At 35.9% G+C, this 22015-nt stretch overlaps 1 protein-coding gene across 1 annotated transcript; it reads left to right on the top strand.

The window, feature by feature from the left end:
- The first annotated feature begins 1894 nt into the window (after nt 1-1894).
- Nucleotides 1895-21838, top strand: LOC132116971 (1-acyl-sn-glycerol-3-phosphate acyltransferase alpha-like). The gene is made up of 6 exons (XM_059525911.1): nt 1895-2308; nt 14112-14245; nt 14403-14578; nt 16389-16484; nt 18911-18983; nt 19522-21838. The coding sequence occupies exons 1-6, from the start codon at nt 2130-2132 to the stop codon at nt 19677-19679; spliced, it is 816 nt and encodes a 271-aa protein (XP_059381894.1). The 5' UTR covers nt 1895-2129; the 3' UTR covers nt 19680-21838.
- The last annotated feature ends 177 nt before the right edge of the window (nt 21839-22015 follow it).

A 22015-nucleotide genomic window follows, 5' to 3' on the forward strand; every position in this document is an offset into this window, starting at 1 on the left:
TCCAATCCAATCCTTAATCTGTTTACCCACTTCTCAACACTTGGCATCATGATTTTTACTACAAGCATTCTAAAATTCCAATAAACTACATTTTAGGGAAACTTCTCTTGCAATATAGCAGTTATTTTAGTATAATTAAGATACTATTTAGTTTTTTTGCATTTTCTATTTTAATTTTAGTTTTTTTTCATTCTAAACAATAAAAAATAACTATATAAATTACATTAAAATAATAAAAATGTCTTTATATGAAATTATTTTTATATTTTATTTCAGTTAACATTTTATTTCAAGTAAAAAAAGTTTTTATGGAATAATAACTCTGAATATAGCACATTGCATTAATCTACAAACAGTAAAATATGTGTGCTGTGCCTATGGAACAATTTGTTTTTAATAAATGCACACACACAGTAAGTAAAGTAAGTTAATAAAAGAATGAATGAATGAATGTATAGATGGATGGATGGAAACTGAACTGGTAATTTTCTGCCAGGGCATTGTCCAGTAATTTTGTGGTCATTTCCTTTAACTCAAAACACAGTGAATCCAACGATGCACAAAATTTAAAATACAGGTAAAACACAATGAAATTTCCTTACATTGTGCTGTATTTTTACTGATGATTTCTTTACAGTGCAGAAATAAGGATTATTAAAGAACTGCATTTTTTTATGAAACTATAATCCTCTTAATTTAAACAGCATGTAAAATACAAAAACAGATAGGACATAAAGTTTACACAGACACATCTGTCTTTTCCAATATACATTTACATAATCAAATCAGATGTAAATACTTTAGGTCGGTGGCATCAGTGCAAATTACTTGTCCCTGTAACTGGATGGTCCTGTTAACAGCGCTGAAAAATTTTCATAAGAAACTGCACACTGCAATGTTCCAGAATTTTCCCAGGCATTTCTTACACACTCCAAATGTTGGCACACGTCTTTCTAATAAAGTAGTTTCAGGTAACACTTTCTGCACCAAACACACATGACAGGGAAACACAAGCAACCAATGCCCGGAAACACACACATGTGAGTGATTCAAACTTACAGCTGGAGCTTTTGTGCATAAAATAGAGCGTGGGGAGTCCGATTCGGTGAAGCGAATCGGTTCGTTCGAATGGTACGAAGGGTAAAAGCGGTTCACTGGTTCGACCAAATCATCACCCAAGTTATTGTAGTAGTTAAGATTGTTTAGATTACAGTTTTTTCCACGAACAATGTAGCATATAGTTTTAATTCTGCTTGTTGACACAACAATAACTGAATCATTTGACTACAAAAAAGCATTAGTATTAGCATTATTCATATTTTTTTAACATATTTTGTAACAATCGTTTTATGCCAATTATAAAAATAAGACATATTACTATTTATTTGTATTGTGTATTTTTTATGTATTTTATTTATTGTTAAGCAAACTGCCAAAGCATAAATATACACGCAAACAATGACAGAAAAATAAAAAATAAAATAAAAAATATATTAACGATAAATAATAACATAATAGCCAAAAGAACAAGACTTTCGCTAACAGTGTGTTCTGAAAGTATTTTTATTTAGGTGTTTTCGAATTTTTTGCATGTACTATTGATAAAACATACACAAACAGTGATAGGATATAATTAAGACCCAGTAATGTTACAAAAACAACAACTGCAATATACATAATTATAAATGTCTTTATAAATCTATTTAATGTATTAATGTTATGTTTGATAATACAACGCTTAGTTGTTTAATCTAAGTAATTGTGGTAGTTTGGTGGAAATTTCTAGTTGTGAGTCATTCACCAACGCTCAGACAGAGTAATCTCAAAGAACCGGTTCAGAAGAACAACTCGCGAATCGAACAACGCCAGTTACACACACACACACACACACATCCGCGCCCCGCACCTGGCTCTCCATAAACCTCCGGTTCTTGTTGCCATAGACATTCACCTCATTCGCCCGGTGTTACGTAAACGACAAACAGGGAGAACGGTAAAGTTGCTCAAGGGTGCGACTTGGACGCGGTGTCTGATGTAGACTCGGTTCTGAGTTCATCCTTCTCTCTCCACTCACACCACTGGCCTTCTATCATTTCTCGACGGCCGGGAAAGAGGCGCTGGTCGAGGGCATGGATGCCGTGTGGATGCTGGCTGCGCTGCTGGTGCTCCCGCTCCTGTTATGGACTAGCAGCACATTCGTTTTCTATTTCAAAAAGTGCTTCTATGTGGCATACATGATGCTGCTGGCCGTTATCGCCATACCGATTTGTATTCTGAAAAGCGGCGGCAGGGACATTGAGAACATGAGGTGAGTTGTCTACAACGCAAGCCACATATGTTAGGTTTCCGCACTCGTGCATTTAGGACAGTGGGTTGTCATTTTATGTGGTTATAGAGTGTTACAGTAACAAATGTGGCTTTGAAACATGTCACAACATAAATTAAATGGATGGAAACAGATTTCTATATACAGTCAGTCCTTATTTAAACTCTGTAAAATGCTCTTTTGTGCACGCACATATACGTTTAATGACTGAAAAAAGAATGCATTTGTAACGGAATGCACTGCATCTGTTTACCCCGGACAGATGTTCGGATCACGGTGGTGAATCTTTAGCCAGCTCGCTAAGTAACGTTACAGTTCACGCGAGAACACTTGCAGGCCTCTGTATAGTATATTTAATGCAATATCAGGGTGATGCATGAATAAATAAAGGTCTGTGTGGTTTAACAGCATAAGGAGATGTAAACATGTGGTTAGTGCTCGTGCATTTTGCCTCTCGTGAGTGTTTTAAGCTGCGTGCTTGCTGCTTTAGCATCTCGTCCAAGCCAGAAATGGCGACTAAAGCGTGTGTTTGTTTCCTGATGAAATGCTATGTTAGTTAAACGGAGGTGGGTTGCTAGTTACGCATGCTGTATTTTGCCCGATCCAAGACTTTCTAGTCTGTATTAATGAGGTCGTGATGGATTGGTCTCATGGCTCCGCTGGCGCAGAGTTCATGCTGGTCGATGGTACCAGATTAAAACTAACAGTCACACGCGTTCCACACATTGGACAGTTGATCGATGGAACTGCGGATTCCATGTCATCAGTTTAGAATCAATGTTCGCGCCGAAAATCACTTTGAAACCTTCCTTAACACTAGAATGTCGCTGTCATGGCAACGGACGTTCTAGTTTAGAACGTTCCTCACTGTTAAAGTCAACATCCATTGATCGACAGAAACTAGGACTGTCCATATATTAAGTAATCGTGATGCGATTTTTTTTTCTCGTGTCGTTGTGTTAAAAAAATTAATGTAGAAATTATTTCAATATTTTTTCCTATAGTTTTAGAGTTAAAGTGCCCCAATTATGGATTAAAAATACTTTTCATGCAGTTTGTAACAGCTCTAAGGGAATGAAAACATCTTACAAAGTGTTAAATGTATAAAGATAATGTCTCTCAAAAGAAAGAGTCGACTCTGAATAATTGAAACCAGTTGTTTTTCAAACGAATCCCAAGCTTTTTCATTAACATATTGCCCGCCCATTTGTTAGTCTTTTTGAGTTGGTTGAATGAAAATGCTAATTCATTCGTTGCCACTAGGTGGCGCTTTTGGAGCGGTAAAATAGCTTTTCCCCGTACACAAAGAAGTACTGTGCTCACAAACACTGCTTTATCAGGCATTACAGTCATGACGAAATGAAAATGAGACCAATCGGAGCAATCACCGCAGATTAGTGTCAGAGGTTTGGAAAAAAAGAATTGTTGAGCGTATTGTTTGGGAGTCGTTGAGCAAGTAAGGTAAAAATAAAAATATATTATAAGACAATGAAAGTGTTTTTTGACCTTGCATGCATGTCAACCTGTTGTTGGGGATACTCAAAACCAAACTATGAACCTTTCATTACCAATGATAAGGGCACCTTAAGGTGTGATCACGAAAAAAGCGAAAAAAGTCTTGTTGTCACAAGGATCACTAATGTGAACAGAAACTAATGGTATGTTGTCATGCGAAATTCCAAATTGCGTGTATTACAGTTGAACTGGATTTTGTTCGCAAATATATGTCAAACTATTGTAAATGTGACTGCACCTTTAAAGATTTTTGACAACATTTTCAATGTATTTTCATATTTAATGTATACTATGGTTGGATAAATCTGTTATATCCCCGTTTAGTGACTGATGGCTAGCAGTGTGGGGTTTGTGGTAGAGATCGACCGATATGGGTTTTTCTATAACCGATGCCGATGTTTAGAGGTCAGGGTCAGCCGATGGCCGATATGTGCTGCTGATTTTTAGGGCCGATATCTTGAAGTTTTCCCCTTCATTTGCATGCTAAAATGTCACACTAATAATAAGTGGATGCACAACATTTCTAAACTTATCATCATTTATTGAGCACTGACTTGAACCATCTCTCGAATCTTAATTTTGTGCACTGCACGGTATTAAAATAAAAAATGTATCCAAAGTTAACCGAACAAATCAATAAACTGACCAAGTATTAAATATATAAAATAAGTAATATATATATATATATATATATATATATATATATATACACACATATATGTATATATATATATATATATATATATATATATATATACATGTATATATGTGTGTGTACATATATATATATATATATATACAACCCGAATTCCGGAAAAGTTGGGACGTTTTTTAAATTTGAATAAAATGAAAACTAAAAGACTTTCAAATCACATGAGCCAATATTTTATTCACAATAGAACATAGATAACATAGCAAATGTTTAAACTGAGAAAGTTTACAATTTTATGCACAAAATGAGCTCATTTCAATTTTGATTTCTGCTACAGGTCTCAAAATAGTTGGGACGGGGCATGTTTACCATGGTGTAGCATCTCCTTTTCTTTTCAAAACAGTTTGAAGACGTCTGGGCATTGAGGCTATGAGTTGCTGGAGTTTTTCTGTTGGAATTTGGTCCCATTCTTGCCTTATATAGATTTCCAGCTGCTGAAGAGTTCGTGGTCATCTTTGACGTATTTTTCATTTAATGATGCGCCAAATGTTCTCTATAGGTGAAAGATCTGGACTGCAGGCAGGCCAGGTTAGCACCCGGACTCTTCTACGACGAAGCCATGCTGTTGTTATAGCTGCAGTATGTGGTTTTGCATTGTCCTGCTGAAATAAACAAGGCCTTCCCTGAAATAGACGTTGTTTGGAGGGAAGCATATGTTGCTCTAAAACCTTTATATACCTTTCAGCATTCACAGAGCCTTCCAAAACATGCAAGCTGCCCATACCGTATGCACTTATGCACCCCCATACCATCAGAGATGCTGGCTTTTGAACTGAACGCTGATAACATGCTGGAAGGTCTCCCTCCTCATTAGCCCGGAGGACACGGCGTCCGTGATTTCCAACAAGAATATCAAATTTGGACTCGTCTGACCATAAAACACTATTCCACTTTGAAATAGTCCATTTTAAATGAGCCTTGGCCCACAGGACACGACGGCGCTTCTGGACCATGTTCACATATGGCTTCCTTTTTGCATGATAGAGCTTTAGTTGGCATCTGCTGATGGCACGGCGGATTGTGTTTACCGACAGTGGTTTCTGAAAGTATTCCTGGGCCCATTTAGTAATGTCATTGACACAATCATGCCGATGAGTGATGCAGTGTCGTCTGAGAGCCCGAAGACCACGGGCATCCAATAAAGGTCTCCGGTCTTGTCCCTTACGCACAGAGATAGGGCTGTCGCGATAACCGCAAAATTGTAATACCGCACTATTGACAAGCAAACCGCAGAGGAAAGATAGCAACCGCAGAAACCGCGGCAACCGCAGTGTTCAGGTTTTTTTTTTTTTTTTTTTTTTTTTTTTTTTTTTTATGAGGCTGTGGCCTTATTGTTTTTTTTTTAAATTTGTCACTGTGCATTCAATGTTAAATAAATTATATTAATGATACAATATGGTCACGACTGTAATTTTCTCGTGAGCCGTTGTAGCTTTATGGTGCTTCGTTAGTTTTGAATAGGCCGGCTGAAACGATGGGAGGCGCTCGATCTCGTCCCAAAACCTAATGTCACGTTGCCAGTTTGGGAACATTTTGGCTTTCAACCCAATGAAAAGGACGAGCCAGCGAATATAGATGAGCCGATATGCAAAATGTGCTGCAAAAAAGGTTCCTGTGACACTGCAATACATCTAATTTGAGGTCATCAGGACATTCTAAAACGCTTAACTGGAAAAACGCTTAATGTGGTTTAATGTACCAATACAGTGATATTAACAGACCAAACTCACTAAACATCATATTAATAAAGTATATTATCTACAAAAAATCAGATGATCCCTGAATATGAATTCAGCGCGTTTAATAACACGTTAAGCCTTTTCCTCTCATAGAAAACCATCATAAGGCTTAACGTGTTATTAAACGACTTGCATTCATATTCAGGGATCATCTGTTTTTTTTTTGTTTTTTTTTTGTACATTGTATACTACTTTATTAGTATAATGTTTAGTGAGTTTGGTTTTTAAAAATCACTGTCTTAGTACATTAAGCCACATTAAGCGTTTTCTTATAACGGTTTTCTATGGGAGGAAAAGGCTTAACGTGTTATTAAACGAGTTGCATTCATATTCAGGGCTCATCTGATTTTTTATAGATAGTATACTTTATTAGTATGATTTTTAGTGAGTTTGGTCTGTTAATATCACTGTCTTAGTACATTAAGCCATGTTAAGCGTTTTAGAGTGTCCCCTGTCATCCAGCGCAGCTGCCCCCTCAAGCATCAGATCGCGGAGCAACATCAAAAAGAACAGCTGAGACCGGCCGACAGTTAGGAGTAGCTGAAGCCTTTGCGAAATCTGTAAAATACAGCCGTGAAAGTAACAGGCATACATGCTGAAGTCACGGACAACCTCCGCGTCAGTGCCCATACCCAAGAAAGCGTGAGCAGATAACGAGCTCACACGCTATCTGCTTGAGGAGTGCATCGACTCCAGCGCGAATCCACTGTCCTGGTGGGCCAGTGGTGACGCGATAATCAGTCTAGATTTCCGCTGCTGTCCAAAGTCGCGCGCACATACATGTAATACATGTTAGAACTTCATTTCTTAAAAAAATATATATATGTATTGGAAAACGCATGTTCTTGTTGCTGTTTGGCATTTAACAATAAATAAAAATGTTTTAAAACGTCTCTGTCAGTTAAAAAAAGCAACAATATATGCTACATAACTCAACGATAGAGCTTTGTATGCAGCAAAATCAGGATAAATTCGGTATGTAAAAAAAAAAAAAAAAAAAAAACCGGCGGTAATACCGCATATCGCGCTATTGAGCCACCCATAATAACTGCAGGGGAAATTTCTTAACCGCGACAGCCCTACACAGAGATTTCTCCAGTTTCTCTGAATCTTTTGATGATGTTATGCACTGTAGATGATGAGATTTGCAAAGCCTTTGCAATTTGACATTGAGGAACATTGTTTTTAAAGTTTTCCACAATTTTTTTACGCAGTCTTTCACAGATTGGAGAGCCTCTGCCCATCTTTACTTTTGAGAGACTCTGCTTCTCTAAGACAAAGCTTTTATAGCTAATCATGTTACAGACCTGATATCAATTAACTTAATTAATCACTAGATGTTCTCCCAGCTGAATCTTTTCAAAACTGCTTGCTTTTTTAGCCATTTGTTGCCCCCGTGCCAACTTTTTTGAGACCTGTAGCAGGCATTAAATTTTAAATGAGCTAATTAAGTGGATAAAAGTGTAAAATTTCTCAGTTTAAACATTTGCTACGTTATCTGTGTTCTATTGTGAATAAAATATTGGCTCATGTGATTTGAAATTCCTTTAGTTTTCATTTTATTCAAATTTAAAAAACGTCCCAACTTTTCCGGAATTCGGGTTGTATATATATATATATACATACATACATATATATACACACATATATGTGTGTATACATATATATACACACATATATATATGTCAATCATTTACATAAAAGTTTTTTTCAAGCATTTATCAAGTAGAATTTTTCAAGTTTGTTGGAACATAAATGTAAACTTAAATATACATTTAAATAAATACAATTTTAGAAATAAAAATCAATTAAACTGAAAAATATAAAAAATTAAATATATAAAAAATAAATAACAGTAGTGCTGCAAACACACTAGCAACCAGCAACATTTGTGTTTGGTATAAATGACACAGAACATCTAAAGAGCATTCTAATTTCAAACTTACATTGCAGTCTGTTCATTATTAAAATAAAGTACAGTCAACCAAAAATTTAAAAGGTTACTCTGGTCAGTTTAAATAGACAGTATACCGGTCCACTCTGCTGTTATGCACGTTTTTACTCATGTGAAGAGGATGATCTTTTCCGTCTAGTTTACATAAAAAAAAATAAAAAATATTATAGTTTAACATTCACATACATTGGGAATATGGAAACATTTGGATATGTGCAGAACGAGACATGAGCAATAACCTCCAAATACATCTAGTCAAACCCGCGCTCGCTTGTCCTCGTATGGATCAGATCATTTTTCGGATCAGCAAAAAAAAAGGCAAAGACAAATAAACATAAGTTTTTTTTTTTTTTTTTATTAACATTAAATTATTAAATTACAATATATGAAATCAACTTAAAGTGCACATGGCAAAATATCTTCTTTTTAACATAATAGCCGGACTTCTCATCTCCCTGTCTGCTGTAATGAAGTGAGCAGTTATCGTCACATAGCTCTCCGTCCCCCTGGACGTCCACCCTTCTGTCGTGAGCGCAACAGAGGATGCTCGGGATAGTTCATCCACAACTGTTTTCTTCTCCTGTTCATAAAGATCTGCCACAATCTTTTCGCTGAAGTGGGTGCGCGACGGGATGTCGTAACGTGGCTCTACGCACCGTCACGGTTTTACCAGGCGGTAAGGAATTCGACCGAAAGTTGAAGTCGGCCGCGTGCCGTCATCTTGTAGCAGAATTTAACTAGCGTTAGCATCCCATTGACTCCCATTCATTTTGGCATCACTTTGACAGCGAATAACTTTACATCTGAGGCGTTTAAAGACTCCATTTGTCCATTATTTATTTCTAAAGATACACGACAATGTATAAAGGGCTCCATTACCTTCTATGTTACTTTATGGCCCCGTAGAAACAGTTTTTGTAAAAATAGGCTAACGATTGCGTCATAACCACTCGACTCTCTGTCGCACAGTAGAGAAATTACCGTACAGACAGGAGAAGCTCGCAGGCAATCGGGGAGACGTCAAGAGAGAAGCCCATAGATACAAGCCCTGGTGTTACATTTTAAAATACTATACAAAATAATTAATCAGAATACTTACTCCTGCTCACTCACGCCAAAGAACTCCCCGCTCAAGCTCGCCGTCTCTGCAAGATTAACGATGGCAGTTTGCACGCACAGCTACTAGAAGATTTAAGATCTGAAGATCTGTCAGACAGGTTGCTGACGTCATCAAGCTTAGTTTGAGTCTGCGCGTCAGAAACGGAAGTGCTAAAAATCGCTAAAAATGGGCTTCACTTGTCTCAATTGAGTTCCAATGGGGTCGCTGTGTCCATTTCTTTTACTATCTATGGGTTTTACACTCTAACATCTTTCCTTCATCATTATATCTGACAGGGAAGCCAAAATGCGCGGAGCGTTCAAGCTCCTCCATTCCTCCGCTCGCCATGACCACTGAGTTTGGACTGAACATGCGCACCTTTTTTTTTTTTTCATAAATCAATCCACGGGTCAAGTGTGTGCCGAACCGAAGACATTGATCCGAACGGATCACGGATCAATGATGATCCGTTGCACCACTACTATAGTGTCATTTGAAAACATTGCAGTTGCGTTTTAAAATACAACAATGAGCACCACGAAACCATTTAAAGAGGCGTGTTCAGCGGTCTCCTTGACGAGAAACAGTCAACAAAGTAAAATGATCTCCAACGTATGGCGCGCTCTCTTCATTTTATCAAATGATCATAATCACATCTATTCATTTTACAGTCCTGCTACTAGCATTGTATTCATAATAAAACCCCTTTAATTCGGGTGAGAAAGCTTTTTTTCCAAGTGGCTTTTGCACATAATAATAATACCACTGCAGACGCATTTTGCAGCATTAAGGTTATTAATTAATCGTTAATTTAAACAACGATCGATCATGGAAATTATCGAATATTGACATCCCTAAATACAAATGAGTTGGATGGAAAACTGATTATTGTCTGCATCAAACCATTCTTCCGAACAAATGTCATTCACCGTTCTGGGCAGCTCCAGGACAGCTGTCTCTCCGAGCATGGTGCTGTCTGTGAGTGGGGCGGAGTAACGTAGCCCTCAATCACGCTGCAGTGTTTGTAAGAGCTGCCAACTTGAATCTTCCAAAAGTTTTGGCTTGGGGTCCTTCACATGCGCAGCAGCACTTTCCACTGCAACAATAACATGGGGCTGCCCGCCGACGTGCCTGACTTTAAATCGGCGCTACTAAACACGGATATCGGCTGATGCCGATATATTAAAAAAAGACTAATATCGGCCCGATATATCGTCGACCTCTAGTTTGTGGTTCACCGGTGAATCTGTTCAGGACAGTGTTTGAACATGGGGGTGCGACGTTACCCGGTAATTACGCCGGGACAGGATGAGCTCGTGTGTCAGGGCCGGTGTATGCTTACCGTAGCTCAACTGTCGTGTGTTGACATGCGTGCAAATACTGAGCCTAAGTGTTTCGGTCATGGCCGTTGAGTCCGTTTTAACATGGTGACCTAACACCCATATTAACCAACAACACACCACATGATGTGAGGGACGATGGGTGGTGTCTTGTTGCATCAGTGTTGTTCTTCACTAAGTTTATCTGGATCTCTCTCTCTCTGTCTTTTTCTCTCTCTCTTTATCAGTGTGATAGGAAAGAGGTATTGAGCCACAATGGTGAGCTGATGCAGCAAAGATGATGAACTTATTGGGTAAATAGAGAGAGATGACAAGGCATATAGAGATAGAGGTCAGATTTGATCAAGAGACTTCAGCCAGAAATGAAAAGTATGTCGCTCATGTTGTTGCAAATCTGAATGACTTTTCTCCTTGTAGCACAAAATTGCTTTTTTTTTTTTCATGGACTTGCAATGAATGAGAACTAGAGCTTTCAAAAGGATGCAAAAGTACCATAAAGCTATGCTATAAAAAAAAGTGTAAAGTTGTAAATTAAACCCAGATTATTGGAGAAATATACCTCAAAATTTTGCATTTAATTCAGTTTGTTAATAGCCATTTTTTTCATAATAATTTGTGAAATTACTACTTAATAAAAATGTTTTCAAATAAATATTTAGTTTCTTTTTTCAGTGTCTTCTGAAGTCATGTCATAACAAAATTTTTTATTTGTTATTCATCGGTTATTTTCCATCCAATGAGCTATTAAAGCTGCAGTTGGTAACTTTTGTAAAAATGTATTTTTTATGTGATTAAACCTTAAAAAAATGAAAAATAATGTTAGATTTTCTTTTTTTTGTAGTAGGCTATGTACATTTTGCTGAACAATAGTCTTTAACCGGACTTTTATTTTGACGGGTTGACGTACCTTTACAGTTCTGTGTATGTGATGTGACGCTAGTTTTACTCAAATCAAACGGTCAAATGCTCATGAAGTGACTGTCAGAGCAGTTCTGGAGATGTTGTTCTTGTGTTCACTTCCTTATTTAGTGAGACAGCAGACGCTGAAATCACCGCGAGCGTCATGCGCGCTTCAGTGTGTGTAAAAGTGTGTGCTTCTGCGCCATTCATTAACAGAGACACGCAGAACATGCAGGATTCATATTTAAACAGACTGTTCTGGCTTAATATTTACAGATATTAGTCCATATCGTGATTTGATGTAAGTGCAATGACCTATCTTTGATTACTTCATTAAAAATTTTGCAAATTCCGTGCCATTCCGCGTTAAACTGTAAATTCTGTTTCTATGACTGGATTCCGCGATTCCCTCTGCATTTTCTGCATCGCGGAAATCATAGGGACCTAGTTGTGGTATGCCAGCTCTATCTTGCAATGGACACATGCCACGACGTTCTCTTTACGTTTTCCCTCAAATCAAAACACTGCTGACTCCTTGCAGTATGCGATTTCAGACTCAGTGCTTGTGTCTCCTTTCTTAGTGGGTGACGTAAACGCGTTGTGTCACATTTAAAAAAATCATTGCGAAAGAAGCTGACGTGAGATTTAAAATAAATTAAAAGAGGCTTCGAGGCAGAGGAATTTGCCTCGATCATTCGAGTTTAAGGAATAAGTAATCGAGTTTAAGGAATCGTTTCAGCCCTATATACAGCACAAACTGGAAGTTAACAATAAATTAAAATATCTTTTAATTGTGTGTTATTAACGACTACACCTACCCCAACCCTAAATCTACCCTTACAATAATGTAAAAACTGTAATTATTGTTGTACATTGTGGGAAAAATGACACTATGTTCGCATGCCCAGTAGTTTTAGCTGTATGACATCAAGTCTTAACCCTTTAATACTTCTATTCAGCAAGGAATGCATTAAATTGATCAAAAGTGACAGTAAACATGTATAATGTTATGAAATATTTCAAATAAATGCTGTTTTTCAAAGAATCCTGACAAACACCTTAATACAAAAATATGAAGAAGCCCAACTGTTTCAACATTGCTAATAAGAAGAAATGTTTCTTGAGCAGCAAATCAGTTTATAAGAATGATTTCTGAAGGATCATGTGACACTGAAGCCTAAAGTAATTCATATTTGCATCACAAGAATAAATTACAATTTAAAAGGTACTCAAATAGAAAACAAGTATTTGAACTAGTAATAATATTTCACAATATTATTGCTTTTACTGTATTTTTGATCAAATAAATGCAGCCTTGATGAACATAACAGACAACTTTCAAAAACATTTACTTCGTACAGTTGTATACTGCAAAATATACCATGGTATTTTAATAGTACTATATTGAATAAATAATATTAAAAAAAAGAAATGTGTAATGGTAAGGTAGATTGTTCACATAAATTCTAAGCAATTTCACATAATCTAGATTTATAGTAACAATAGCACATTCCAGATTTATTGCAGAACAGACTCAGTCTCTTGTCTCAAAGACGTTTCACTCTGTTACAAAACGCACATGCAGTGACTGCTAAAAGTGAAGGCACTGTGCAGTGAGCTGTTGTTTACTATTCAGAACCTCGGGGGAATTTCACAACAATCACTAGTGAGCTGATGTGTAATGGGGACAAAGATTCATGCCAAAGCATTGCTGGAATTATTGTCAGTGTAAACACAGAAAACAAACGTGCGTTTTAATGCATGATGACTTGTTCGAGGAAACCAGAGCTCAGTCAAATCAAATTAGCACTAAATGTTTAGTGCTTGCCAAGTCGAGCATCACTTTTCCTGTTGCTCATACTTGAGGTTAATGGTTTAGCAATATTCACCCGTAACCTACTAAATATTTCAAAATAATTAAATGCAACCCACAAAGGATCCTGAAGTGTTTGAATGAATCTGCAGAGTCTCCTCAGCTGCGGTGTTATCTAACCGCAGATGTTTTTTGCCAGCGTTTGCTCCACATATTCACATTACTGATATGAGCCTCTTACGTGTTCAAAGGTCGCACAGATACTGTATCTGGAATCTCTTTGTTTATCGCGCAAAATCCCTTGATAAACATCAAATAATTTAGATTTTACAATACTGTTATTTCAGTATCACTTATACATGATCATAGTTTTTATTAATGTTTTGAATTAGTTTTCTTTTTTTTAAATGCTCTACGTTTCATCGTTCCTGCAGCACTGTTTAGTGGTTGTTCTGTCTTGTTATTGCTTCTGTACACGTCTGCTTAGTCTTGGAGCCAGAGATTTGAACAACAATGATTTCTGTTGCAGACTTGAGCAGTACCTAAAATTTCATGGGCTGTTACAGTTTTACAACGTATGATTTGTGGCTGGTGGCTGATAAAACAGTGGAAAAGTCTTGCTTTGAAAGTGGTCTGGAATATTTGTGAAAACTGTTTACTTGATTGATTGCTATTGGTCATGTTCTGGATTGTAATGTCTTTACTTCCTGTAGGGTCATCCGGTTCATAGTTCGCCATGTGAAGTACTTCCTGGGTCTGCGCTATCAGGTCAGCGGTTGGGAACATCTACAGACAGACGGACCCTACGTCATCATCTCCAACCACCAATCATCACTCGACGTGCTAGGTGGACGAATACACTCGATCAATCAACACAACACAATGTGTTCAGCATACATTTATTATTACCACAGGATCAAAACCTGCTTGAATTCACTTCTTTCTACCTGCACACCCAGATGTCCCATGATGGTCTTTCTGTGCTGATTCTCTCCTCTCTGCAGGCGTGATGGAGATCCTGCCGGATCGCTGCACGATGATCGCCAAGAAGGAGCTGATATGGGCCGGGACGGTGGGCATGATTTGCTGGCTGGGAGGAATCGTCTTCATCAACCGCCAAAAGACCAGCGACGCCAAGAACGTCATGAGTGACGCCGCTAAAACCATGTTGGCCGACAAGGTCTGTCTTTGCCAAGATCTCACATCTGACAAATGGTAGTTTTACCCGACAGTTCGTTCAGTTTGAACCACTTCGCATGAGCTTTTAGGTTATTAATTGATGTTAGATGATCTTACTGACGTGTAAATTTTTTGTTAACTTAAAGTTCAAGGTGAAAAATTACACTTCCCAGCAATCTTGAAGAGAAAATCATTGAAAACGTATCAGGACAAGGTTCTCATACAGTATTACTGTATATAGTTGTTTGCTGTTTGCAGTCCCTTATGAAACAAAAATATATTGCAGTATATTGGAAAATATCATGTAATATATTAGGCATATATTCTTTTATATATTTATTTTTTCCAAAATATTGCAATATATTGAAAGCGGCAAACATTTGTATATTTTGCTATATATTATATAATATATGTATCATCAATATATTATTAAATGTATTCATATATAATATATAAAATATGAGAAAATAAAAAGGGAAAATAATATATTAAATATAAATGGTAAATATATTTTCCTTTCGTAAGGGGTCAGGAAGATTTTTAAAGAAATTAATGCTTTTATTAAGTTAGGATGCATTAAACTGATCAAAAGTGACAGTAAAGACATTTATGATTTTACAAAAGATTTCGGTTTCAAATAAAAACTTTCCTTAAAGACTAAACTTTTTTTTTTTTTTTTAAATGTATCCTGGTTGGCACAAAAATGAAGAATTTGGTTTTAAATCACAGGAATAAATTGCATTTTAATATTTATTTAAATAGAAATTAGGCATTAATAGTAAACAAATTTCACAGTATTATTGTTTTTACTGTATTTTTCATCAAACAAATGCAGCTTTGGTGAACAGAAAAAATATATCTTTTAAATATTAAATATTTAGCTGGCAATCATTTGCACAGTTATCATTAGTTTTCTCTTTTTAGTAGATTATTTGCAATGCTTCAGTGATTGTAGTTAATTTTCTTTGACCCAGGGTTATTATACTTCAGTAAAAACTATATATGTGTGTGTGTGTGTGTGTGTGTATTTGTTTTTCTATTCTGGTGGGGACTTAAACCTGAATACACACAGACTCATGGGGACTCTTGTCACGGTGGGGACCTAAATTGAGGTCCCCACGGGTAAACAAACTAATAAATTACACAGAATGAAGTTTCTTGAAAATCTAAAAATGCAGAAAGTTTCCTGTGAGGGTTAGGTTTAGGGGTAGGGTTGGTGAAGGGCGATAGAAAATACGGTCTGTACAGTATAAAAACCATTACGCCTATGGAGAGTCCCCACAAGGATAGCTGACCAGACATAAAAAAGTATACTTAAGTATACTGATACAAATAACAAAAACACCAATTATAAAAACTTTAAATGAAATGACCATGGGAGTAGGAAATATAAAAATTAAATTTAAGATAAAACTATAGTACCTCAGTAATTAAAAAAAAAGTAAAACTGCTTTGACCTTCTGACCCTTTTTCCTTCTTTTGACATACATTTTGCTTTTTTAAATTTCTATATGATGTTTATTTGGTTGATGGCTTAGAACTAAGAGAAAATGAATGGGAAAATACACAAAGACCACTAAAGAAATGGATCGTTGCTTTCTATTAGCTTACATTATTTTCCAGTGCTAAACGTTGGAACACTGGTGGAGAGGTCATATTGAATTTACATAGTAAACTGTGATCTGGAAATGCCATCTTTAGATCTATGTTTCATGATATAATACTGTCAATCTTAGTGCTATCGTAGGGATGATGTAAGGAAGAGGTGCTGTAAACAATCTCATTTTGTGATTGCATTGAACTTTCTCTAGATCCGATTGTGGGTGTTTCCAGAAGGCACACGAAATCAGAACGGCGGGCTTTTGCCCTTTAAAAAGGGAGCATTTCATCTGGCCATTCAAGCACAGGTAAGTGTTACTGTAGACTCCTTCACTTATGCTTGACCTGACATAACCTGCCCTGTAAGTGCAACGTACATAGCTTTAGTACTTTACCTGGCACAAGCTGAACAAGCTTGAGCTCAAAGGTTCCTCTTTAACCCATGAAAGCCGTGTCACAGGTCAGAGGTCGTAATGGAGACAGGCTTTGCTCCTGCGGTGTTGTCTTTTCTTCACCAGCAGAGAGAGCTGTCGTTCCTTGTTTAGTGTTCAGCTTCGTGTGGTTTTAGCAACTAAAACTCATTTCTTAAGCTACATGAAACATTCCTTCAGTGCTTCTTTCTTTCATTTGACAACACTATTTTATTGTTATATTTAACTACATTGTAGAGTTAAGTATTACCATTGAAAATAAGTATTTTATTTTAAAATATATCTGCAAATGTTTTATTGGGATAGCGTCTTTATAGTTAGTTATGAGATCCCAAAAAACAGGTGACTGCCATTTGTGTCATTTAACAAATAATTTATGATCTGTACATTGTTTTGTTTAATTCCCATGAAGTTAATTCTTCACAGACGCCCTGACAATGATTTGAAAGCGGTCTTTCTTGTTGTTTTGACATATGTTCTTTTGAAACAGGATGTTTGGGCAGGTCATAAAAAATGCTTCCCTTTTTTCATTTTATAATCAACAATAGTTTACGTCACAGCTGACTAAACCACTTTGTGGTTTTTTAAGGTGATCAATATTTTTGCTTCAGTCGAAGGACTGCATTTCCAATGCAAATTTGAAATATTAATTTTTTTCAGCTTTTAGGAGAATATTAGCATATTGATTAGGCTCAACGCTAACTAAGCCTTGAACAGGCTTTGACATCTCTCTCAATTGAAAGTAAAACACTACATCTACTTTCCATGGCCACAAGAAAATGTTGCTGTAATGACCGTGCATGTAGATCATTTGTTACAAGTTCATACGAGGAGACTGAATGAGGAATATGTGCTGAAAACGAAAAAAAACGTATTATTTCTTAAAGTTTGTGTGTAGCTGCTTTTTAAGTTCAGAATAAAGTAATATGAATGTGTGTGATGATGCATAATGATATAAGAAATGGCAGGCCAACATAATCAAAACCAGATGAGCACTTAGTTAAGGCAGACAGACATCACTTAATCTAGACCAAAGTAATGGAGGCCTGATGGTTCTCATTAGTTAAGGTAAAATATTTGAACAATCTGTGTCTTATCTTATCTTTTTATATCTGTGCTTTGCATTTTGGCATTGTACAGATATAACATGCACCCTAGGAATTTTATACATGGTCTAGACTTTAAATAAAGTAGGAATTTCAGCAAATAAGCTTGGGAAAATATTTATATAAGAGTGTAAAATTAAAATGTATTTGCGCTCATTTGTGCGCCCATGGGCATGCTGGTCTAAAAAAGAGGTGTGTTCAGGCGCATTGCTGGCACATTGCTATTTTAAGGAGCTGAAAATAGACTGCGCCATAGACCAACTCAAACCTGGTCTAAAGTCTGGCCTAATGTTTTTTCTTTGTTACTTAAAGAGCGTACACGCTGCTTATTAAACACAGGGACGCACAGCAGCACAAAAACATGCCAAATATTAGAAATGAAAGGATTGCGATGCATAAGATTTTTTTTGTAAGCTAAATACAATACAATACAGTATATAATATATATAATACAATATATAATATATATATATATATTTAGGGGTGGCACGGTTCACTGAAAAAGAAATTTAACCGTTCGGTTCACCACACATGTTTAACTTTATTTTTGAAAATACATTTTTAGCTTGTTGATTTATATTTATTTGATAATTAGAATTTTTAGTTTAATTAAAATTAAAATTAAATGTATGCATTTAGCAGACGCTTTTATCATTCAGGCTATCAATTTTTACCTATCATGTATATATGTAATTATTAATCGTTTTATTTATTATGTACATGTATTTTACGTGTAAAATATATGCAAAATTATTACCTTTCAAAATGCAATTTAACATTTAAATTGATGTGTCATTTTATTGTTATATTTACCTGACTTTAAAAATGAATTAAACATTTTTTTTATATTTATTTGTCAGTTTACATTTATATGTGTTTAGAATTTTTTTATTATTATTTTTTTTATATTATTATTTTTAATTTATATTCTTATTTTATTTATTGGTTTTATTTTTTTTTGTGATATTCCTAATCCTTCATAATTTTGAGTCCCATCTTTTTGTATTAATGATGGTTAAACTGACACACACTTTCCAGCGATGACTCTTTGGGTCTATTATTAGTCTGGGAGGATAGTTCAGTCTGTGTATGATCATATTTTTGTGTGTGAGAGCGTTTCTAATCCCTGCTGGTTTACTGTCTGCTGCGCTGCACACTGTCCAACCATCTCTCTCTCTCTCTCTCTCTCACTCTTAGGTTCCCATCATACCCATCGTCTTCTCTTCCTACAATAACTTCTACCTACGAAAAGAGAAAGAGTTCAAATCAGGTAATGCACATTACAAACAAATGTTATGGAGAAACAAAAGGCCTTTTGTGTGAATAGTTCACCAAAAAATACAAATCTGTCCTTTACCCTTCTTCGTGTTGTTCTAAACCTCTATGCCTATATATATATATACATATATATATATATATATATATATATATATATATATATATATATTTGATTCTTTTCCTTTTTACATTTACTTGTACTTTTACTTTCAATACCTAAGTGCGTTTAAGATTTTAAAAATACTTTTTAAGTTCAATAAATATCACAGACTTTTATTCAAGTAATATTTTAATAAATGACTTCAACTTCTACCAAAGTAATTTTCTGGTAGGATATCTGTACTTTTACTTGAGTATGATTTTCAGGTACTTTTTACACCACTGAAATAAACTCACAACTGTGAGGAAAAAGTCAGAATTGTGAGATTAAAAGTCACAATTATCTTTTGATTTCCATACAAACTAGAGCATGTTAATGATAATGTCGGCTAATATGGCTGTAATGACGTTTTCTGGACTGTTTCAAACAGGGAGCATCACTCTGAAAATCCTTCCAAAGATCGAGACGAAGGGACTGACGGCAGACGATGTGACGATGCTCTCCGAGCAATCCTTTGGCATCATGCGTTCATCCTTCCTGGAGATCTCCGGTAAAACGGTGCAGAGCAACGGTCCATCCTCCCATTGAGCGCCCTTTCATTTGCTCCGACAAGGATGGCTTGAGACTACGCCGTTGTCGCGGTGGTGATGCTAACTATGACAGCCAGGCGCTTTAGTATCCTCTCTGACGTCCTCATGAAGCAGGGACACACATTCATTCACCTTGACTACAGTGCGTACAGCAGATGTTATCTTAGCCTAGTTTTGATCTCCCGTTGGACTCCAGGGGGCACTAAACGGTGGAATGGCGTTTTTTTTCCTGACGCGACGCTTTGTTCCACGTCATTTTCGATGTAGGTTTGGATCGGACTGCTTTTGTCGGCGACAGGTTGAGTCTTGGAGCGACGCCCTGAGAACAACGTGGATGAGTTTTCAACATGCATGCCTTTTATATGTTTCTCTTCCTATCACTGATCTACAAAGACTGACATCTGTGTTTGTTTTACTTCTCTGTCTTTTTTTTCGTATGCAAGAGTGTTTTTCTTTAGACACGCCCCTTTATTGTTTTAAATAACTTTATTGATTTATTGACCAAAAAGATTCATTTGGAAATGTGTCGTCACAACCAAGAATTCGTAAAACTGCTTGTTAATCGAGTTTCCTCTTTTGTCATTCAAAGGTTTCGTTCGTAACAAAAATCTCTGTTGCCAGCGTTACAAAGTGCGGCTTTTTCCTGTGCCATGTGTCCAAAGTGTCTCAGCCATTGACTGCGTTTAATGGTAGGATATTGTGGAAAAACACTATTGATTATTGATCTGTGATCAGAATTGTTTGATTAGCGTTTAGGATAGAAATACGTTCCAGTTGGCTTAAGTTTGGTGTTTGCTCATTTCCTGTTTTGGTTAATTTTCAGGCTGCAAAATAATATTTTCATTTCTAGAAATGTAGCCAACATTGTTTAATCCTTTTGTTTAAACTAAAAACCATTTGCAAGGGAATTTTTATTATAATAACTAATCGAAAAAGTATTATCTAACACATTATATAGACTATGGCGTTATCTAACAGCCAATTTAACTAAAGTGTGTTTAAGATCCTTTATTATTAATAGTCAGATTTTGAAGGAGAACATCAAAAATCTATTTTACATTTGTTTGCAAAACTTGGATTTTTCTTTCAAAACCTGCTAAAAATTATCCGAAGAAATTATTGTAATGTAAAGTGCTGAGGTTTGTAATATTTTTAAGTGGATGTTGACGAACGTGATCATAAATGGCGCTTATTTGCACTCTAGAAATGAGCCATGTTCGCAGATTGTCATTGTCATGAGCTTTTTTCTGCTCATAGATCAGGTATTAAACTTTATCCTCAACTTTACAGTTTAACCAAGAAAGTCCATATTAGAAATAAATAAATAGATTTACATCTGGATATGTGAATATGACATTCACAATTTAATCTCAAAATGACAATTGTTTAACACCAATTTTTAAACCAGACTCTATCGACAGCTTAGGGCAGTAAAGTAGGATATATATATTTATTACTTTCTAATCGCATTGCATTGTTGAATCTTCTATTTAATGCTTGATGTTTCAGTTCTTATTGTTTGTTAAGAATGTATAACATCTGATCCTTAATTGAATATGTACAATATTATTTAAGAGGACTGAATTGTATGTATCTCATTATAACGGCTCGTTTAGAGCTGAAAGACATTTTGCTTTGAACGAATGTTCAGTTTATGCTAAATGTCCAAATTAGGCCGTTATTTTTATTAATTAATACAAATATAAACCCTTTTATGTTGTGTAGTAGTTCACTGATTTTATAAGCCCCTTGTTTTCGATGTCATTTTTGCCCTGCTGACTGAAAACCGTGCTGCGTTCACGAAACCGTGTGTACAAGGTGTTGTGGGATTTTCACCAAAGCTATTAAGGATGTACAACAGGTGAAGCTTGTAAACGCTCTGATTATAAGATCCGTTAGACGAACCTGTCAGACATTTCATGGGCAGCCTTGTATACATGCGTGTATGAGAGAGTGTGTGTCCATTGTGTTTGCTGAATGTGATTGTATGGTGACCCGACACAAATGAGCTAAAGCCCATTGTAAAATCTGTAAAGTCATCTGTACAATCAAGACGATGATTATATATAAAACTATTGATTTAGGTAGAATCTGGATGTGACCTGTGTTAAGAACATCTAGGACAAATAGTAAATAAAATCGTTTGTTTTTCCAGTAGGAATGGTAGAAGTTGTTCTTGACGTTTGTCGTCTGTCTGTCATTTTATAAATTTACACATAACTAAATCTAAATGAGGACTTACCTTAGACTTATGATTACTACAGACAAACCCAAAACATTTTTAGATGTGCATTTTATGAGTATGGAGTTTTTATTTTATTTATTTTATTTAAT

Source organism: Carassius carassius, chromosome 36 (assembly GCF_963082965.1).
Source record: "Carassius carassius chromosome 36, fCarCar2.1, whole genome shotgun sequence".
Taxonomy (NCBI): domain Eukaryota; kingdom Metazoa; phylum Chordata; class Actinopteri; order Cypriniformes; family Cyprinidae; genus Carassius; species Carassius carassius.

Excerpts from the sequence above, each read along its gene's own strand:
- LOC132116971 (XM_059525911.1), top strand. The coding sequence starts at position 2,130 with ATGGATGCCGTGTGGATGCTGGCTGCGCTGCTGGTGCTCCCGCTCCTG. Across the intron at positions 2,309-14,111 it reads AGGGACATTGAGAACATGAG|GGTCATCCGGTTCATAGTTC; the intron begins GTGAGTTGTCTA and ends TACTTCCTGTAG. Across the intron at positions 14,579-16,388 it reads AAACCATGTTGGCCGACAAG|ATCCGATTGTGGGTGTTTCC; the intron begins GTCTGTCTTTGC and ends AACTTTCTCTAG.